This window comes from Haliaeetus leucocephalus, unplaced genomic scaffold (assembly GCF_000737465.1).
Source record: "Haliaeetus leucocephalus isolate CR32 unplaced genomic scaffold, Haliaeetus_leucocephalus-4.0 Scaffold636, whole genome shotgun sequence".
In the NCBI taxonomy this organism is placed as follows: Eukaryota; Metazoa; Chordata; class Aves; order Accipitriformes; family Accipitridae; genus Haliaeetus; species Haliaeetus leucocephalus.
In genome coordinates, this window is record NW_010973072.1 from 2,195,652 (window position 1) to 2,216,229 (window position 20,578).

The window sequence follows — 20,578 nt, forward strand, 5'->3', positions numbered from 1 at the left end:
TTTACAATTAATATTTGCTACATTTACACTACTAAATTCTTTTGAAGTAATTGTTCAACACACTGCTTTTAAGAGTTTAATCTGTTTTATGGATGTCCTTTTAGCTGTAAAATAGTGCAACAGACAGAAGAAACTTTGCTTGACCATCACTGTGTTCCAGAACTTCACTTTGGGAAATTGGATAGACTTACATAGTTCCAAACTGTTTGGCTAGGAAGCATGCTGCCTTTGGTTTTGACATAATGTGGAACGAGTTGGTTATTTGCCTCCTTACATAACGTATTTGTTTTTCATTAAACATTCTGATAAGGTCTTATTAAAGTACCATGTATTATTTATGGTATTTCATATGAAAATGAGCTGAAGGGAAAATTCTATCAGCTTAGGGCATTTGCAGAATAACAACCTTTCTGTGCTAGAAAAAAAAAAGAATGAAGAAAAGCATGACATACTCCTGTCAGAACAGGAGACTGCTTAAGGCAGGGAGAAAGAATGAAAAAAGGAGAAAGGGCATAGAGAAGGTTCATTTCTCCTCCTCATTGCTCTCTCTTGCTCTGTGGCATGTGGGGTTTTTTTGTTGGTGGTTTGGGTTTTGTTTGGTTGGGTTTTGTTTGGTTGGTTTTTTCTTGGTTTTTTTTTTCTTTTGGTGGTAATCTGTGCTGTTCTGTATCTGGGCTGTTCTAGTAGATCAGTCCATGATAAACTGCAAAAGCATGGATGCTTCCTAAGCCAAAACCAATCCCTGTATTGTAAGTTTGTGCATGATTGTTTTGGTGTTGACTGCCGAGTTCTAAATACATAGGTTTCGTTGCACTGACTGCTTTTGAGAAAGAAAATTATGTAATAACTGATTCTGCTGGAAAATTTTCGGGTTTTGCATGAAGAAGACTTAGTGGATCTAAATCAGTCTCTGAAGCTTGTGTGGGTGCAGGTATGTGTGCGCACATGTAAAATGGAAAAGAATATTTTTTTTTTTAATACAGCGCCTGAGTTGCAATGACGTGTTTTGTATCTGTTTCCAGTTAAGCGGGGACTATTATTTGTTTTTAAGGGTAGATAATATCAACCCAGTTATGCTTTTGATGAAATAGACTTATCTTGTATGTGGGTTATTTATTGTTGTTAATGTTAAACTCTTGATCTAAGATGTGTTTTTGTGGGAGTTAGATATCCTATAAAATAGGTAATTTTAAAATCTTCTACAGAGTCTTTTTAAAAGGAATCCCCTCAAAACCTCAGGTGGTGCTTTGAGGTTTAACCTTCTTTCCTGAAGAATTAATATTTAATTCATTTGTCAAACTCTAATTAAAAATAGTAGTATCTTCTGTTATACTTGAGTTGTATCTAAGAAAAAAAGAGACCTGTAATATAGGACCTCAAGGACAAGCTGCAATATAAATTATTTGATTTGCAGGTCACATCCTACTTTATTACATAAAGACTAACTAGATCTACTAATGAATAATTATTACTCCATAAAATAAAGGGGGGGGGGGGGGAGGAAAAAGCCTGCAAGAGTGGAATACTGATTTGGGGTATCACTCTCAAAGTAAAAAGTAAACCTTAAATTCTGAAAATTGCAAATATAATATTTTCCATGTAACCTAATAGGGCAGTCCTTTATAATAGATTGACTAGCTGTCAACTAAATTTGTAATTTTAGATGAGATGGGGTTTAGACCAATTTTAAGATACAGTCTTTATCCAAGCCTGCTCCCCTCCCCCCAGTAAAGTAGACACAGTGTGCCACAGAATTTTATTTCATTCCTAGTGTTTCTGCTGCAGTGGCAACACAGATATTTCACAGTTTCACTGTAATGCTTTTATAGGCTTCTCTGGGAAGCTAGATGGTGAATGAAACGTAGATATAAAATTAATTTGTATTTTTTAAAAGCTCATTTATTGATAGCACTGGATATTTGCTGGAATCCTCTTGACTAGCCAAGATTCTTTCCCTTCCCCACTTTGTGCTTCATACTTTTGTTCTTAGAAGGGGAAAGCCCTTTTTATGTCAGGTGTGAGTCCTGGGAGGGGGAAAAAAAAGTGCGTGTGTGAGTGTGTATGTGTGCGTGCAGAATCATAACAGGCATTCAGTCCCAGCTGGGCAATGACACTAATTGCCCAGATCTCATGGATGCCTGTGATGCAGCGTGCTCACTTTCTCTCCTTCCCTATCCTCTCTAGGGATTTTTAAAATGCAGTATTTGAATTTTGGTAAGTGGTAAAGACCCTGCCCTAGGACCCATTTGACAAATGAGAAGCTGTGCAGCATCAGCACCAGCCGACTGAGCCTCACTGAGTCAATCTCTCTCTCTCGACTAGTCAGCAGCTACTGTTGTGAGACAAGCTTCAGCTCTCTCTGTCATTGAGGAAGTTCCATTTGCTCATCAATAGGCTGCAGGCTGTGTCTTCTTTTTTTCCTCTCTGTTAAAAATTCGTAGTTTAAATCTACCAAGTTGCCTTAGCTGATGAATGTAGGGATCTAGTGCTGGGGAAAAAAAGGCATTCAAGAAATACGGTTTCTTAAATAATCAAAAGGAAAAACCCGTAGTGACAAGATAGGGCAAACGTGCTTGCATGCAAGCCCCCTCACTTGTTCTACGTAGACTTCAGAGCAACACCATGCAGCATCCCCTTACGGGTGCAACCTGCGTGGCACTGCCGAATGTGGGCATGTGTCCCCAGCTCTCCTGTGCCTTGACTTTTATGTACTTACAGCAGGTAAGTTTGCTTAACTTTTTCTTTTCCTATAGTGCCTGCTTTGTCAGCATCGTTTGGGGGATTTGTAATCTCGTAGATATTTTTTGTGTGAATAGACTGTATAAACGTCTCCCACTGTGTGGAGTGACTGTTGTGCCTGCACTTAAGAAGGGTGAGAGTGAGTAGAAAATATGTTTTAACAGAGCATCAAGCCTTTTTGCAATGTCTTTATTGATGCTGTTTATAGATATTTAACAGAGTACTTTGACTGCATTTCTCGTGGATACTGTAACAGAGTTTCAGCCATAAAGGACTGCTCTTTATTCACTTGCAGGCATAAATTATACTTCTAATGTAAATGTGCCCAATGGCAATTTTGTTTAAGCCTTTTTTGAAGCCAGGAATTTTAAGTCTGTGTTGAAACATGCTGCTGATTAAAATCAAGCTGTTTTTTAGTTCACCAAAAAGGAAAAAGAAAAAAATATTTATAAAGCTATATCTGTGCAGAATTAATACTTCTACCACTGAAGTGTATTGGAATGGGTTTTAAAAACAATGTTCTGATACCAGCAAATGATACCAATTTTTTGTCCATTTTTAAGATTTTTTTTTTTAAATTCATTTCATATAAATTTTGCTTCTAGGGGTTTTTAAGTATTTCCACCCCTCTCCCTCCTCAAATTATTTACTATTTGGTACCCTTTCTCTGTTATAACATGAAATAAATAACTGGATAATAACACATTATTTTTTTAAACTAGTATTTTGGAATCATCATTGTATTTTACTTCTTTATTTTATAACCAAATCCACCATTATAGAGAGTCATCTAGTAAGTATGCAGAGCCAAGACAGAAATATGTTATTATGCAAAAATGATTAATCCTGTTTATTCTGTTACTTTCTGCTGAAACTTCAGGGAAAAAATTCTTGTGCCTACTGTAACAAATAGGGGCATTTCTACCAACTTCCACTACAATAGTTTATATGCATATTGACTTCCATGAAACAGCCTCTAACTTTATTTCTGTATTTACAAATGCCTGAAAGATGTTTTACAGTATTTCTTTTTGTTTCTAAAGATTAAACAAAATAGATTTAAAGCTTATTTTTATTTCAGAATATTCATTTTCTATTTGCTGAAAGAACAGAACTCAAGTATTTGCAGGATATAAACCCTTCTGTAGCTTTTTTTTTCTTCAGTATTGTAGTATAAACCGTTTCTGACTTACAGCATGGGAGTGCATAATAAAAGATTCTTGTATACGCCCTAGATTATACATGTATGTGGGAGGGATTCATATGTCTGCAATTAAAATTTGCATCAGATAAATAAGATGTATTTAATATTAAAAGAAATTGCATGTCACAACTATAATGTATGTTCTTAGTAGTTCTGTATTCTGGATACATTTTGGAAATGACATTTATAGATCAGCTTTAATGATCCAGTGTGACTTGTGCACTTACTGGTTGTATACAAAATGTACTCCTGCATTTTGCTGGATTTGTTCCTTTGAGTTTGCCAAACAACAATTTGTATGTTAAAGATCCAGCTTTTGAAAGGAAAAATGTGAATTAAGGTGAGAGGTCAACATGGCCACACAAGGAGCTGATAAAGGATAACGTAAAGATGAGGTTAGGTGCTATAATAACCTTCCTGTGTGAGCTATTGCAGTATCATTATGCAAACACATCTATAGTATGGCACTGCTTTAAGGTTTAAGAAACTGTGCAACCATAATGATTACTTTAAAATAGTGAATTCAATTCCATCTATTCCATTTGAGAGAAAGATGAGAAGTGATTGGTAATGCACTTTACAAAGTGCTATATCTAGCGGATAATTTTTAACTCTTTAAGTGGATTAACTGCCACACTGAAAGTATCTACTTTTTTTTTTTAAGTGTTGGCTTTCTCATCTGGTTAATCCTATTGGCAGTTCAGAATCATTCTGCCTCTATTGATCACAATTATATATAAGTTAAAAAGTCATCTGAATTCCTGATGATAATTGTGGCAGGTTCAAAATTCTGTGCTTGTTGCTTCTTTTGATTGCTGGTTGGCATTTTAGTTACTCTGGATTCCTAGAGAATCAGATAATTATCTTATTTCAGATATGATTTATTATTTTATGTATTTGGTTAAGTATTTCTTTAGAAACAATGTTACTTTATCTCAAAATTATTCAGGCAGAAAGATAGTTCTGTGGTGACATTACCTACAAAGCTAACGTAACATGGTTCTGGTTTAAATAGGAAAGGATAAGAAGTGGTTTGTATTTTTGAAAAACATTAATAAAGTTTTACCATGACAGCCTACTTGTTTTTTTATTTTTCTATTTTTCCCATATCTGATAATTTCTAGCAAAGCTACAAAAATACCTGTTTTATATGCCTAGTGCAAATATCACTATTTCAGTGAAACTGTAAATGTTTTTCTCACTCTATAAAGTTGTCTGGTGATCTTAAATACCAGTAACCTAAAAGCTTTATCTGGGAACTTAATAACTAGTGATTCCCCCCTGCCTATGGACCCTGTAACCAGCAGTATATAGATGTTATGTGAACCTATTGAGTATTTTTTCTCTAAAAATTGCACTTTAGATGTGTCTGCTCACTTGCACCTCAATTAAAATGAATTCAGACATCTGTATTACAACTGAGCTCTCAGTTGTTAAACTTTACTATCTATTTAAAATCTATGAAAAAATTATTCTCCATTTCTGTGTATATTTGCTAAATATGCTAGTATTCTGTCACATGTAAGTTTTTATATGTCTTTCCTGAAAGACTATAAAAGGCAATACATTCTTCTCAAGATGGGCAAACCAGTCTTCCTGTCAATAAATATTTATGTAGCCATGAGGATGGTGGTTTTCTGTGGAGCTGTATTAATCATTTGGGAAAAAATCTGTGTTTTAGTAGCCATTTAAAATTGGTCGTTATTTATTTGCTAAGCTAACACGCTTGGTCAGTTTGTTAGTATAAATGGATAAATTGTTTTCCACAGTGTACCCACAGAAGTGCTTTAGTACTTTGTCCAGTGTTAGAAACTTAAGTATTTGCTCTGATATCTTCCAGATTACGCACATATATAATGTTTGAAGAGCTAAGTGAGGAACTGAATTTTTTTTTTAAATGGTTCGTGCATCCAGGATGCTTTACCTAAAAACATTTAAAGCTTAACTGTTGAAAATAAAGTTGAAAATAAATAAAGTACAGAGGCCTAGTTCACGTTATAGATTAACTGTCAATAAGACATTCACTTGAAAAAGCCAATAATAACTGAAGGATGCTTCCAAGTTAGTTAAGCTGTTTGAAATGGTCTGAAATTATTTGGATGTTCTCTTACTAAGATGCTTCTAACTTTAGAAATCCAGAAAGAGTTTTCAAACAACTTTAAAGCCAAAATGACTTTATCAGTGGCAGCAATGAACAGAAGGAGGATAGATGGTTTTGATTTGGAAGTTTTTACTGCGTCATTATAAAGATAGGGACAATTGGGAAAAGTGTAGATTCATTTGGGTTAGAATTTTACCTAGTGTCAATATTTAAAGATACAGGAAAAGGGAACTTGGATTCGTAGTGCACCCTATCGTTTGGTAATATTTTATGGTGTTAGAAACAGCTAAATACATCTATTTTCTCTTCTCCTCCTTAATAAGACACATCAATGCAAGAAATAATTTCTGACCACAAGCTTACATCAAATGCTAGCATGAAGTAATTTTTGCAGCAAAATTTTTGACTGCCTGTAAATTGGGATTTAGCGGATATTAAGGGAGGCTTAGTTCTTACCTGGTATTTCCCTATGATATAGATTTGCCTGGACCTAGGGTTATTTAGTTGGTATTTTCTGAGTAAAGTAACAAAGTCAACTGTTGTTTTGAAACATCACATAATATTCCATATCATAGTGTACAGTACTGCTGTCATTATTTTAAAATTGGTAATTTTTTTTTTCTGTTTAATGATGATAGATGTGCTTTGTTTTAAATAGTGAAGTGGTTTGTACAAAGGGTAATTCCTCTTAAATGGAGCAATTGCTCATAGTGGACATTCACAGATCGAAAACAATTGAACTGAAACTTCAATATCAACCTTTTCTGTCTTTAACAAGAGAGTAGTTCACGGTACAGCTCTTGTATCAATGATGAAAAGAATCCACCATGAAAACAAAGCAAAAACCAACAAACCCTCCATCTCTACCCCAGCTATTCCATTAGTGCTTACATGGTAAATTAGTGTAATTTTATTTGGGCCTTAAGCATTATGACTATGGAGAAAAGCTGAATTCCCCACTCGGTTACTTATGTCATGCTTCTGGATCTGATGATTTATAGGAGTCTGAAAGACTTTTTATCACATTCTTTCTTCATGGCTTAATTCAACGTTGATTTATTTTGTAGCATTTTCAATTGGTGTAGTCAATAGTGTCAATAATGGAATAAGGATTAGAACAGATTATCGTTGTGCTAAAATTGTGTAAAGAACTAAAATGGACGATCAATTCCTGGATAGAGTTTACCTTTTTTATAGAGCACAAGCACATCAATTGCTGAATGCCACCATTGCAGTTACAGTTCTAAGTACGTGACTTTTGCATTTTATGCCTTAGTAAGTCCTCAAAGCATCGGGTGTGTTAGTTGAATTCAATAACTGGTGTTCTATGATGACACTGTTTTAAACCTATCATGAGAACACTGCCTTTCTTTACCTAGTCCATTTATAGAACTTACTCTGTGGCTCTCCTGTAAAATCAGTTAATCTGACTTTAGCTCATGAAAATTTTAAGCATCTGTTAGCTTACAAATTGGAGTCTCTGCACAATTTTGTTCCTCAGTCTGCTATTTCATGGCAATTTTCATGTGAGAACATACAACCTCTGCTTATGACTGCATGAGTGAAAAGAAGTCCACGTTACTAATGCTCACTCACCATCTGTTTTTCTTACAGCTGGGCCTTGAATAATTGTCCAGTAGCTGATGGACTGAGGGTAGGCAATCTTTTCAGGGTTTTCTGATTCATTTAACCAGCTTCAGTGCCCCAAGAGAAACATAGTGCTTGTTTATTCATATGTGTAGAGTGAAAAACTGTACTTTGTCAGATAAATTATAGTAGACTGTTAAAACAAGAAAAGGAATTACCACGCTACAAACAGTATCATGTGGATGCTTTTGCACCTAAGGGGGCAATGTGGCCCTCTTAGGGAATTTTAGTGTGTGAATGAAACAGACCTCAAAAGGTGGGAGTGTAATTGTTGCATCCAGAAGTACTGTTAATGCAGAAGTAAGGGATGATGTCTTGATGTGCTGTTTATCCTAAGTAGGGTAAATAAGACCATTTGGTATTCACCAATAAACTTTGAAGCTGGTATTTGAGACTTCACCTCTGATTCAAGACAAATTTACATGTTTACATACCTTTTGTCTCCCAAGAGCTGTTTTGTTGTTTTCCAGAGACTAATGAGAAGTGGCTTAGAGATCAAGTGCTATAGCACTATTCATTCTGAATAAGAGCTAGTTTGGGGCATTTAACTACAATGTTGTCAAACAAGGTCAGTCTCTCCTCACAACAGCGAGAGGAGGTCCTTTAGTTAAGTACTCCCCTCTCTAAATACTAGAACAACCACCACCACCCCTCCCCAACACACAAAAAAACAACAAACCAAAAACCCACCAAACAACCCCAAACACGCACACACCCCCAACCAACCAGAATCAGTTAAGAAGGTTATTTGCTGCTTTGGGATACAAGAGCAGTTGCAAAGGAGCTTCCATGTGGCAGAAGCAGGTGAATATTTTTGGCTAAGAATCATTGTTTTTATAACTGGGCTCTTTGAACATTTTAAAACACTTCAGCTGAAAAGTGATGGCTGGATTTTCTGTTGTGAACTATTTCTAAATTATCACTATTCATTTAGATTTGCTAAATATGTATATGGATGGCTCTTTTCTGGTGTGGTGTTTTATGCTAAGGAAAGTGTGTGGTGGTTATGTAAGCGGGGTTTTTTCTCAGGGCAACTAGCAGATATTTCGTTCAGTTTGTTTAGATTTTTGGACCAGTAGCCATGCAATGCTAAACTATGAAGTTTTTTTTTGTTTTTCAATGTGTGTATTTCTGAACTGGTAATAAATACTATCGTTATGTTAATATTAATTCTGTTTAAAATATTTTTGAAGTATTTAGTAAGTCATATAAATGAAAGTGGTGAAATTGTGACACTAGAATTTATCACCTTGCTTTATAGAGTTAGAATAATGTTAGTGGAAAGGAGAAGTCAACACCATCTAAGAATCCTTTAAGCTTTCCTGCCTTTTAAAGGTGTATGTGCAATTGATTTATCAGTTTTAAAGTGTGATGTGTAGTACAAGAGCTCTCCTGAGGAACTCCTGTCATTTCTTTGCTAGCATTGCTCATTTACCTCTGAGTTGCCTAGTGTAGCGCCATTGACTTCTTTTACATTTTGCTTCCCCTCCTACACTGTCAGTGCAGCAGCCCAGTGAATTTAATTAGAGAAAATAGCATATCTAATGTCTATAGTATCCTGACTAGTTGTAGTTGGGCCTTTGGTCTTTTGCACTATAGCAGGCTCCAGCTGTGGAGAGATCTCACTGTGTTTTGATCCTGCTCTTTCTCGTTGTGTTGAACACATGCAGAATCAAAATTAGATACTGTAGTAAGAACTGAAGCATTCAGTGGATTATTTTTTGTTCAGTGAGTCACTGATTTTTTTTTTTTTTCTCCTCAGATACGGAAAGAAAGCGTGTGGTACTTTGGAATTGAAATAGTAAAGACGTTCAGATGCTCATGAATAAGAATGCAAATGCTTTCGTCTTAGACCATTTTTTAAATTTACCTTTTGACCCTTTATATCAAAACACACCAAAAATTGTTGGTCTTCCTATTTGTAACATCTTGAATATGCCTTTTTTGTAACTGTGCATAGATTTAATAGTATCATCTCGTATATATTCGTGAGGTGTGTATATACTTATGACACGCCTTGCCTCAACTCCTTACTGACTTGCACTAACATTTATTATTATTGTTGTTGTTGTTATTATTATTATTTAATTTTGAAGACTGCTTCTTTGTTTTTGCTTCTCATAGCCTCTTCTTTTATAGCTATCTTCATTATCTCTACTGTGGCCAGTAAGCCTTCTATAAATTAAATAGTTAATTACAGGTATTCATCGTGCGCATGAAACTTTCTTCACAATCAAGGAGTGATAAGGAGTTTTAAACTATAAGCTTATGTTTTCATAACGGCACCATCTTTCACAAGACAGTGTGAATTTAAAGTGTTTGTTTGAAATAAGTTTCAGTAAGCATTACAGAGGGAGACAAAAAACCTGTTAAAAGTTCTCCCAGAGAATAAGAACTTGTCAGAACAGAGCTAGAGTGAAAATTTGGGGGTGAAAAGAAGTCAGACAGCCCATATATTCAATGGGTGTCCCCTCCTTTCTTAAGCTTTTTTTTTTTTCCTTGTCATGTATTAGTCCTATCTCTGGGATGTTACATGGCTGCATAGCTCAATTAATGCTCTATGGCAGGAGGAGGAAAAAAATGTCTCTCTCCTGTCAGAAGCGAAGTTATTTACTTTCAAAAGCTGACAAAATAGCACTGCAGGGGCTTCATTTATTTCCGTTCGGAATGTCATTATTGTGTAATGCAGAGGGACTTCTGCATGCATTGCAGGCTTAGTCTTGCAATCTTTAGTCTGCTGGATGGCTGCATAAGTGTAAAATGGCACACTGGAATGTTCCCCTGTTCTGACTTTAGCTCGTTCACTTTTGCAAAACTGCATTCCATGTGTCTTAAATATTTACTGCTTAGATGGCGATAAATTCGTTTGTCGGTGGTGTTGATGCTTGATACATTCGGAATCATGCTCTGGCCTAGCTGAAAGACTGATTGTATCCTTAGTTACCTTTATAATGTGTGTCACTTTTCCTGATGGGTAGCATATGGTTTGAGACTTTTTCAGCATTACTTTCTTTCTGTCATACTCTTAAGTTTTTCTAAGTGTAGCCCCCAAAGGAATATTTTAGTGCAGAATGTTTTATAAAGACTACTTGGTATTTCATTTCAAAGTTTGAAAAAACATTCAACTTTGTTGTTGTTGTATTGCATGTACTTCAGAGGCAAGATAAGTAGTTTTGATGTTCCTTCTCCAAGTTTAGCATGTGTCACTGCAAAAATACAGCGAGTGTTCAGAAATTGCAATTCGAAGAGCTTTGGTTTATTTTTCCTTTCCCACTGCTACCATCTTTTCCAGCTCCATTTAGAATACCATTCTTAGCACATAGACATGAAATTGCCTGTTGGTCTGTGGAAAGATTTTTGGTACACCTAAGGTAAAAAACACTGATAGAGCTAACTTCAGGAGTTCCTCGTGCCCAGACATTGCCCTTCTTTCTGCCTGCTCTAAAAAAAAAAAAAAAAAAATAAAAAGCTCCAATGGAAAATTACTTCATTTGGAGAGAAGTCACCTTTTCAGTGATAGCTGATTTTTTTTTTAATTTTTTTTTTGTTCTTGTTAATAGTAACCCCACTTTCAGTAGGTTTTTTCAGGCTTTTTTCAGTTCAAAGTGGTAAACTAAACATTTAAAAAATTTTAAATTTATTCATTAGTAGTAGATTTCATTTAAACACAACCTGTCTTTAAATCAAGGGGAAAGGATTCTACTTCTACATGGGCTTGCTTGCTTCTTTCCTTCTTTTCTCTTCCTTTATTTGCAGACATAAAATCCAATAAATTTCTATTGCAGTTGCTGGGCTTGGGGGAGAAAAAGGAGAGGAAAAGTACAAAGCTATTGGGAAGCGTCAAACACGGAGAATGATGAAGTACATTTCATAGCAGCCAATTCCAACCCCAAAATCCCTGTTGTGCAGGAAGGCTTTCCAGCTCACACAGGAAATTCAGCCATTGCACGGCATAGTATTAATGATTTATACACACCGCACCACTGCTTTTGTTCACTAGCAGAGCCAGGTTGTGTTAATAAAGGAATTTCAGGTAAAAGGGTCCCAGCATGCTGAGTTGTTTTGCTCAATGCGGTGGATGCTGCCTTCATAAATCAAAGGAATTTCGTGCTTTACAACCTTTCAGAGCTGCTGAGGGTGGTTTTTCTTTTTTTTTTTTTCTTAATCTGATTCACCTAGGAATATTTTCATTTCTTTTCTATAAAGAATGAATGAACTACTGGATGAGATCTATCTCAGCTGTTTTAAGGTTGATTGGTTTGCTTCACAGTGGCATTACATTTCCATTTGTTTTCCATTTGGTATTTATGCTTTATGGTGTTATCTATGGAAAGAGGCTAGCATGGTTTTATTAACATAAAGAGATGCAGATCACATTATATTCTGTCTTGTTTCTTAGAAATAACTAAATAAAATGTAAAGGCAAAATATGCTTGCAATAAACAAAGCAATTTTGTATTCTTTATCTAAAATTAAAAAAATTAATAACACTTATTAAAGCATTTATCATTTTAAAATCAAGATAATTTTTTATTAGCAAAAATAAGCTTCCATGTTCTTTTGCAATAAATATAAGTGTTAATTTTCAAAGTTGTTTTTTTTTTTAATCTGGAAACTTTGTTTTCTAATAGCAACTGCAGGATTGGGTACTTAATTTTGTATTAATTTACATAATGATTCTTTTCAAATAGTGGATCGATATTGATATTACTAAACAAAATACGTATCTACATTTGATTATAGAAGTGAAGATGAAGGATGGCTTTAAAAAAAGCTCTTAATTTCTGATGTGAAAGAGTATTAAACAATGTTATGGGACACTCATAGAAAGTAAACACTTGGTTTGATACCTATGGAATCTAATCTTTACTTTCCATTATTGTTTTACAAGGGGGTGGGGGGATGGGTGTTAGGAAATAATTACAGGGAACATGTTTTGCAGTTAAAAGGAATCTGGCTTTCCAGGGGAATCTTAAGACTTTGTATTACACAGCAGGCACAGTGTTTTTAGTCTGTTTGGATCATTTGGAGTCATTGATTCATGTAGCTTTTGCTTACAGAAAATGTGACTGCCCTGTCCTGGTGTTGTTACAACAGAAAATATGGTTCCCTCCTAGCTTTATGAAAGTCAACAATGTAGGAATCAGTAGTGCAGAAGTTAAAGCTACTTAATACCAAGAGGAATTTTTTGTTTGTAGTTTGTTCTGTAGTCTGAAGGCAGATGAATACCCTCTTTTCCATTTTCATCACTGGTTTGAATCACAGATTAATATAAGACAGGTGCCCAGTAAATGAGGTTTATGTTTATAGAGTACCATTTTTCTGTTTGTTTGTCCTCTATTATTTGGGTGGGTGAGTGTTTCATTGTATTTAATTATGTCTGTGAGGCACAAGACAACAGTCAACATCTGCTCTATTGTTTCCTTGGTTTACAGATAGCTTTGATGGGTTATTAAACAATCTATTTTTCAAACAGAAAACAGGGAAACAAGCTGCACCCATATTATGTAATTTTGTAAAGGTATATTATGTAATTAGTTGTCTAGTATTTGCACAATGATCTTTTATTTTGGTTGAATAAATGCTACTTCATTTAAAAATACGTGATGATCTCAGGCAGTTTTTGTTTAATAGTGAATTTCTGCTTTATAATATATGGGTTAAGTTGATTTTGCCACTACTAAATTGATTTTGCCATACATTTTATATTGAAATAATGCTCTTGAGTTATGAATGCTAATACAAAAATTAGAAATGTGTATTACTTTCCATTAATTACTGAAACAGCTACTGATGAACTCTTACTGATTACAGAAATGTATTAATTAACTTGAATTATTTCTGAGTAAAAGTTTACACTGTTGCCAGAGCATCAGTTGAGGAAGGCAATGCTCAGTCTACTTTTACTCTGACAGACCTTACTCAGGGCAGAGCAACCATGCATACTCCCCAGCCAAGAGAAGCTGTACTGTGTGAGCAGGGAGACAACACTGTAGAACTTGACTCTTCTACAAATGGATTTCCTGTTGAAAGAGTGCTTGTTTCATTATCTGTTTTGAATTTTTTGTTGTTGTTGTTTTAATGTACCTGTCAACTGTTTTAATTTTCTTTATGTAACACTGATGTCCACTATACTCTTTCTGGATGGACTAAGGTAAATCACTGAAAATTTCCAACTACGCAGCATGTGATTGTTTTGGCCTCAAAAATAAAATGTAGGAGAAAATTTTCCAGACACTAATGATGAGCAAATCCTAGAATTAGGCTTTCTGTAGCTTTTATCATTACAGAAAGTCGCCTATTAAAAATGTTTAAGGAAGAACATGAGTTTGTAGTATTTTAATGTCTGAGCTGCCACTCTATACCATTATAGAGCTACAGCTATCTATAGCTCTTTCTTACATGTGTACATTCGAGGCCTTTGAAATGCTGTTAATGTAATCTGGTCGTCTTATGTACGCAGGTTTTCCATTGAAATGTTGTTCAATATCATTTTAATATGAACTAAACTACCCCTTGTATATAAAAAAAAAAATAAATTCAAGGGGGGGGGGGGGAGGGAAAACCCAACCATAGTTACTCAGAAAAGTATGCATTATTAACAGTCATGTAGGACTGATGTTCCAGGCCTTTGTTTAAATGTAATTTTGCAAAATGACATTCAGTTTTTAGGATAGAATGAAAATTCCTCACTTCTTTCTGCAGGGGCTTGTTAGAAATACTTCATAGTTGCCCTCTCACCTATCCATGTGCCTCAGCAGCAAAAGATGTGAATGTAAACCAGGGATTTCAAATCTCTTCCTTCAAGTGTCAGTAAATGCTCTTTAATAAATTTGGAGGATTACGCTTGCAGTTTTGACTTTCCACAAACGTGACAAATGGAAACTCAGACAGGAACTTCTAAATACTTTTTTCAAAAAAATGAAGGAATGCCAGGGTAATGCTGTTTGTAGGGAACTTTGTTTTCAGGGTGTTTCCAGAAACACACTGCTGGGTGGGGGGGAACTCTGGTTTTGTTTGGGTTTTTCCTATAATGTTTATTGCTAAACAGTTTGGTAGGGTGTGTCTCTTAGGAACTGCTTCTTATAAACAAACGTATGTGTTTGTATACAACTGAACAAACCATGCAGGTGTCTTCAAATGCATACGTGGGAATGGAGCATTCACAGCCTCTTTTCTGGTATGCAATGCAGAGATGGATTTTAATGGGAAAGAAAACTAGGATCAGAATTTCTGCTGGAGTAGATCAACACAGTTTATTGACTTCCACTAAAGATGTTATCCTTGGCTTTGCTGTAAAATTAATGCATTGTACAGTTTGTGTGCATTTTTTTCTCATAATTTTCTTGTATATTTTGCTTGCGAATAGTTTTAAGTACTTATTTGCACTAAAATGATGCAGGCGGTATGTACCTGCTTCCAGCAGAAAATGAACTTTGAAACTGCTTTAGAGAAACTCTAAGGGAAAGTTATTTTCACAGATTTATGAAGGAAGCTGAGTTAGAGCAGGTGGAGTCTGATTGGTGATAGTGGTGGATGCTGGTGATTTGCATAGCTTCACAAGGAATTGGGGCTACAGAGCACAAAACTCCGTAAAACTTTTCAGTATTTTGTTTGTATGATCTTAAAGAGCCAAGTGGGCTGAAAAGTAGAGGATAAGAATTCAGGAAATTTAGCTCTTTTACTAGTACCACAAATGGCCAAATAGATCAGTAAACAACAAAAAAAGTTCTTCACGTCCATTGCTTATGCACTAGTACTAGATTAAGAAAGCATCTAAGGAAGCAGTCTGTGAAGGAGACCTATCATTAGGAAAAAAATTGAGGGAATTATAAAAGCCTTTGAAAATAATTTCTATAAGAATTCACTAGTCCCAGTTGACTCATTAATTATCCTGAAATCTGACAGTTCTGTAGAAGCAGCTGTGTAGCACTTTTCTGTCATTGCAATACCAAAGAGATGTTCCAATAATAGCGTTTATAATCCAGATGTGCAAAAGTTGTGTCTGTGGGAACAACAGAATATGAACTTTCAGTGCAGTTCGTGTTTGTTGAGCAGTACAAGTCAAAACTTGTAGGGCAATATTACAGTTCTTATTTTCATTTGTTCCTGGTCAGTAACACACATTTTGGTGTTTTGCTTTTTTACTAAACAGTATCATGGGTTGCATTTTTTTCTGGTTAGGGACAAATCACTATTGAAAAATCTTGAGAAAAGGTAAGATGCTCTCAATCAAAGAGTATGAGCTAGATTTTTGGTGTCTGATCCTCCTATGTTAAACTGCAGGAGAATTGGCTACATCTCAGGTCTTAGAAGGAGACTACTTTATCTTATTTCTTGCAGCAATAAAATGTTACTCATATGCAGCTAATAGCCTTAATATCAGCTAAAGTCAGCTAAAGTACTGATTTCAATAAAAATAGAAATAATCCTCTTCTGTTGTCCTCCTTCTCTGCACAAATTTACACCAGTCCTTTGCTGGTGCCTTCCAAGGGCACTGACGAAGGTTGATTAAAACCTAAATGACGGTGAGATTATGAAGGCCATCCTTTCTTTTTTCCCTTCTAATATAAAATCAAATTAACCAAAAGCAAAAAAGTCGCTAAGTGGATGACAGGAAAGGCTCTTGCCATCTGGCATTGATACAACAGTGTACGGTTTTTCTGTTCTTCAGTGCTTATTCTATCCTCTTCCGTTAACTCTGATCAGTAGCATAATTCCCGTAGGTTTACATTGTCCTGAGGAAGTTGTTGTGAGAGGTTATTAGAAATCAGATATTCACATGAATTCAGTATCCCCTGTGGTTGTTGAAGAAAATAATCTGTTTGGTAGAATAGTTATTTAGGATTGGAATGTATAATGAATAAGTAGAATATTGTCTAAGAGGTCTTGGGGCAGGGGAGGAAAGAAACCCATGATATGATTCTTTAAGGTGAGATCTCTTTACTGTATTACCAGGAAGGTTTGTCTGAAGCTTAATCCAGGGAACTTTATTCTTTCAAAGTAGTTTTCCTGTGTAGTAGTATGTGAAGGTGCCTGCAGAGAGTACCAGAGCAGTTCCACTCACATTGACCTCGCCTCAGTCACAGACCTTCAGCCTATGGGCAGAAGAGATCTGACCCATCTCAGGAAAAGGCAGGCGCTCCTACGCTGTGTCATCTGTTGGCTGGGCAGGCCACGCACAGCAGCTACCTGTAAGACATCAGACTGAGTTTAGGAGCAGTGGCTGAATTGCTGAACGTGTGATTAAGCTTGTCTCCAAACAGTTGCATTAGGAGATACCTATGAGACTGAATTGACTTCAGACATAAAGTAGCAATGAAGTTGAAAAAGCTTTCTTAACTTTGTGGTATTCAGATCTGGAGGCAAACTTCATATCAACTCTGCCTTCTAATGCTTTCAGCCAAATCCTGCCTGCCTCAGATGCTCCTAGCTTGTAGTTCTTGGCTAAACTTCAGTACTTAAAAACTATTGCCGATGTCTTGAATAGAGCTGAATTATGGCTTGGATTACATCTAATGCCTTCAAGTCTTAATATTTTTATCTCTGGAGGATATAAAACTTGTCAGTTGTGAACAGAAATTCCCACTGATCCCTTTAAAGACATGTAGGGTCTTTATTATTTTGGGGGTTGAATAAGTTATTTCTCCAGGGCACCCTGCCCACTTGGGATACCTACCCTATGCTGGTTTCTGCAATCAAACCATTGCATTTGGCGTAGTGGGGTGCTTGAATGATGTATTTGTACAGGCAGGAGGCATGATTTAATACAATCTCATGATTCACCATACAGTCCTATTAATATGAACTTCACTCAGGAGAATGAGTAGCTGTTACTTGTCAGCAAATCCTGAGTGTATTAAGGGGGTGAAGTTGTATTGAAAGATCCTACAGTGATACTCTGCTGTTCCCAAGGGAAGCAAATGAAAAGCGTACTTTGATGAATAAAGAATGTGCTAATTGGGGTCAAGAAGTCATAGCTTCCTGTGATACAGTAGTTAGAGTAGCCTGACAACAGCAATAAAGAGAAGTCTGTCTGACCAGATTTGGCAATAAAAATATGTGGTTATCTATCATCACCACACAACCAAAGCCTGACAGGTGACAGTGACAGGCAGGTAGCTTGTCTGTTCTAGAATACACTGTTATATTCCCGAGATCCTGTTTTATGCATGTTGGGGTCAACTAGAAGGCAGCCATGAGCTGATACCGAGTGAGACTGGTTGTGTGCTCAAGTATTGGCAAAAATCCTGTGTGGAATGGATGATGATCTATCATGGCATTGCCTGGGTATATCAATAGGATTCATTAAGAGTGGATATTGATTAGAAGTCAGTCTGTTCCTGATTTGCAAGGAAAAATATATTGTTGCTGCTGGTCTGTATTTGCAAATGAATGTACCCCAAAGAGAAGATTACAGCCTGCTCCTACCTGTGGGCAAAATACATGCAAAAATACATATTTCTTGGGCATCTTATATCCAGCACATGAAAGAGAAGATTAAATGAATGACATTAAGGAGGATATGTGAAAGTATGACAGTAATGCATATTTTGTGAAATACATATCTCTATAGCCTGGCAATTTTTTAAAATAAAGATATATGTGATACTGTTTATAATTTATGCCACTAGAAGATGTATGTCATTTTCAGTAGTTTGGCTATGTAACTGCATGATGTCAAACAAACATGAGTTCTTGAAAGTGTCTGTTCTACATTTCATACAAAATTTTCAAAACCGCTTAACTTCACATAGATTGGAGGCTTATCTCAACCCTTTACAAAATGGCAGATAAGAGCAGAGTAGTGAAAGATATCTGAAGTGGCCTGGAGATAGGAAAGAGTTTGTTCTCAAAGAAGCCAACAGTGAAAATACAACTGATTTGGTACACTATCCAGCTGATAGGAACTATGTAATAAAAGCCAGTATGGAACTCTAAGAAAAGGAAAGCAATGCGGTGCTCGTTAAGACATAAGAAACATAGGGAAGACCTTTGCAACACATCTTCGGTGTTGTGAATAAGTAGTAATGTACACATGTCAAAATCAACTCTTGGTAGTTAAAGCAGTAGTAGTTTCCTTTAGTTCTGCAGCTAACTTTTTTGAGTGATCCAGGACAATAGGAGACAAACAGAGAAACTCCCTTCACAAGTAGAATTGTACAGGCCCATGAAGCTGTTCATTGACGAAGCTGCCCTACAAATGGCTTGCATAACCATGTGTGCTGCACTTTTTCTAGCTTGAGAAGATGATTTTCTGTGTCACTTCTCGCACAGTCTAATGTTATCCTTCTTCCTAGTTCATTGCCTTAACACATTAAATAACTGAAGTTCCCAGATTCATCCTGCTTTAATTTTGACATGAATGCTGGCACAAAAAGACAAAGCTGGTTGCAATTCAGAATCTTTCTAATTCATATGAAAATACAGATAAGTCAAAAGGCGCCTATAGCTATTTGTTTGGCTGGCTTTTTCAGGGACTAGTGGTTCACAGATTGTTCTCTGGTTTTGTGCCATGATACATATGGATGATGACACATCCTTATGTTTCTGTGGTAGCCAAAGGGAAGTCCAGCCACAGAGGCATCCCTTAATTCCATTTTTTTTAACCTGCTTCCTCTCTTTAGCATACATTTATGGCCTATGTAACTGAATGTGTTTTGCGATTCACTGAAGGGTAAATCAGTCTATCTGCTATCAGGAGACAAACATGTATCTCTAGCAATCTAATCTAAGCAGGAACTGAAGGTTTCTAAGGATGTAGAAGAGGGCAAGCCATTTATGTAAAAATCTCTGCTTTGACATGTTCCTGAAAAAGTGAAGCGAAGTAGATGTATACCTTTTGAGTGCATGTGTTCTTTCATGTTACTGTTATAGGTGATGATCTCTTTGTACCAGACACAGTTCTCTTCAAAAGGAATTTACAGTTTATGATGGGTACAAACGTATAGCTGACTTGCAGAGGAACAGGGGTATTGGTTGTCATGCTACTCAGCAGTCAGTTCATCCCCCAGTCAATGTTTTTGTGTGGCATTCTGGCAAGAGGAGGTTTTATTTGCTGAAAGAGAATATTCATAGATGTTTATAGGAAGTTCTTACCTGGTATCAGGAAATTATAGGAGAAAGCATTGATGCCACTTTAAGTGTGGTTAGGAAGTGAAGGTGCACTAGTAATATTCAAGGCAGTGTGAAGATACTGATCTTTCAGTTGTTCACAGCAGTAGCTAGGGTAAGAATAGGCTGAAGTGAGCCCTTGAAGGTGATGACAAGTACCGTATAGTTGCTCAGGTAGTAAAAGGATGTGTTGTGGGACAATGCAAGGAGGGAAAGGAGAAGTGATCATTGTGGGAATGTTCCAAAAGAAACACAAAGAAAGCATGCCATTCTTTAGCCAGTGAGATACTAGAGGAGCAGGTGAATCAGTGCACAGTACTGACAACAACAAAAAAAGTTTGGAGTTAGTCAGACCAAAGAAAAAGGATTTGCCATGTACTTGAAGACCAACATTTGCTGAGATACTGTACTTCAAATAATGTGAGACCAATTGGCCTGTAATGTGAAGGCCTTGATTTTTCTAGGGCTACAAACTGTTTCCCAAATATGCTTGCTAAGTTTTTTGTGTGAGGTGATTCTGTCTGAACCTCTCATAATCAGCAGAACTATGGTTATTTATCTTTCTTTATCTTTGAAATCTCTAAATTTGCCACCATTGTGTATTTAAAAGAAAAGGCTAGAAAGCTGAACTTCAGTGGAACTGAAGCATTGTTGGTTTCCGATTGAAAGAATCAGCTAGGTTCATCTTGAACTGCAGCTAGTTTTTAATTTGCTCCTAAGAGCTAATGTAATTTTCAAATAGAAGCTTTAAGTTTGGAAGAAAAATGTGTTAA

The 20,578-nt window shown here is 36.1% G+C and overlaps 1 protein-coding gene across 2 annotated transcripts in view; it reads left to right on the forward strand.

Annotated features, from left to right (window-relative positions):
- The first annotated feature begins 2,577 nt into the window (after nucleotides 1-2,577).
- RBFOX1 (RNA binding protein, fox-1 homolog (C. elegans) 1) overlaps nucleotides 2,578-20,578 on the forward strand; it is a 293,981-nt gene continuing 275,980 nt past the window's right edge. Inside the window, exon 1 of one of the 2 annotated variants that reach the window (XM_010578434.1) lies at nucleotides 2,578-2,721. In XM_010578434.1, the coding sequence (XP_010576736.1) occupies nucleotides 2,578-2,721 (144 nt within the window). The remainder of the gene's footprint in view (nucleotides 2,722-20,578) is intronic. The other variant, XM_010578433.1, reaches the window with a different exon arrangement.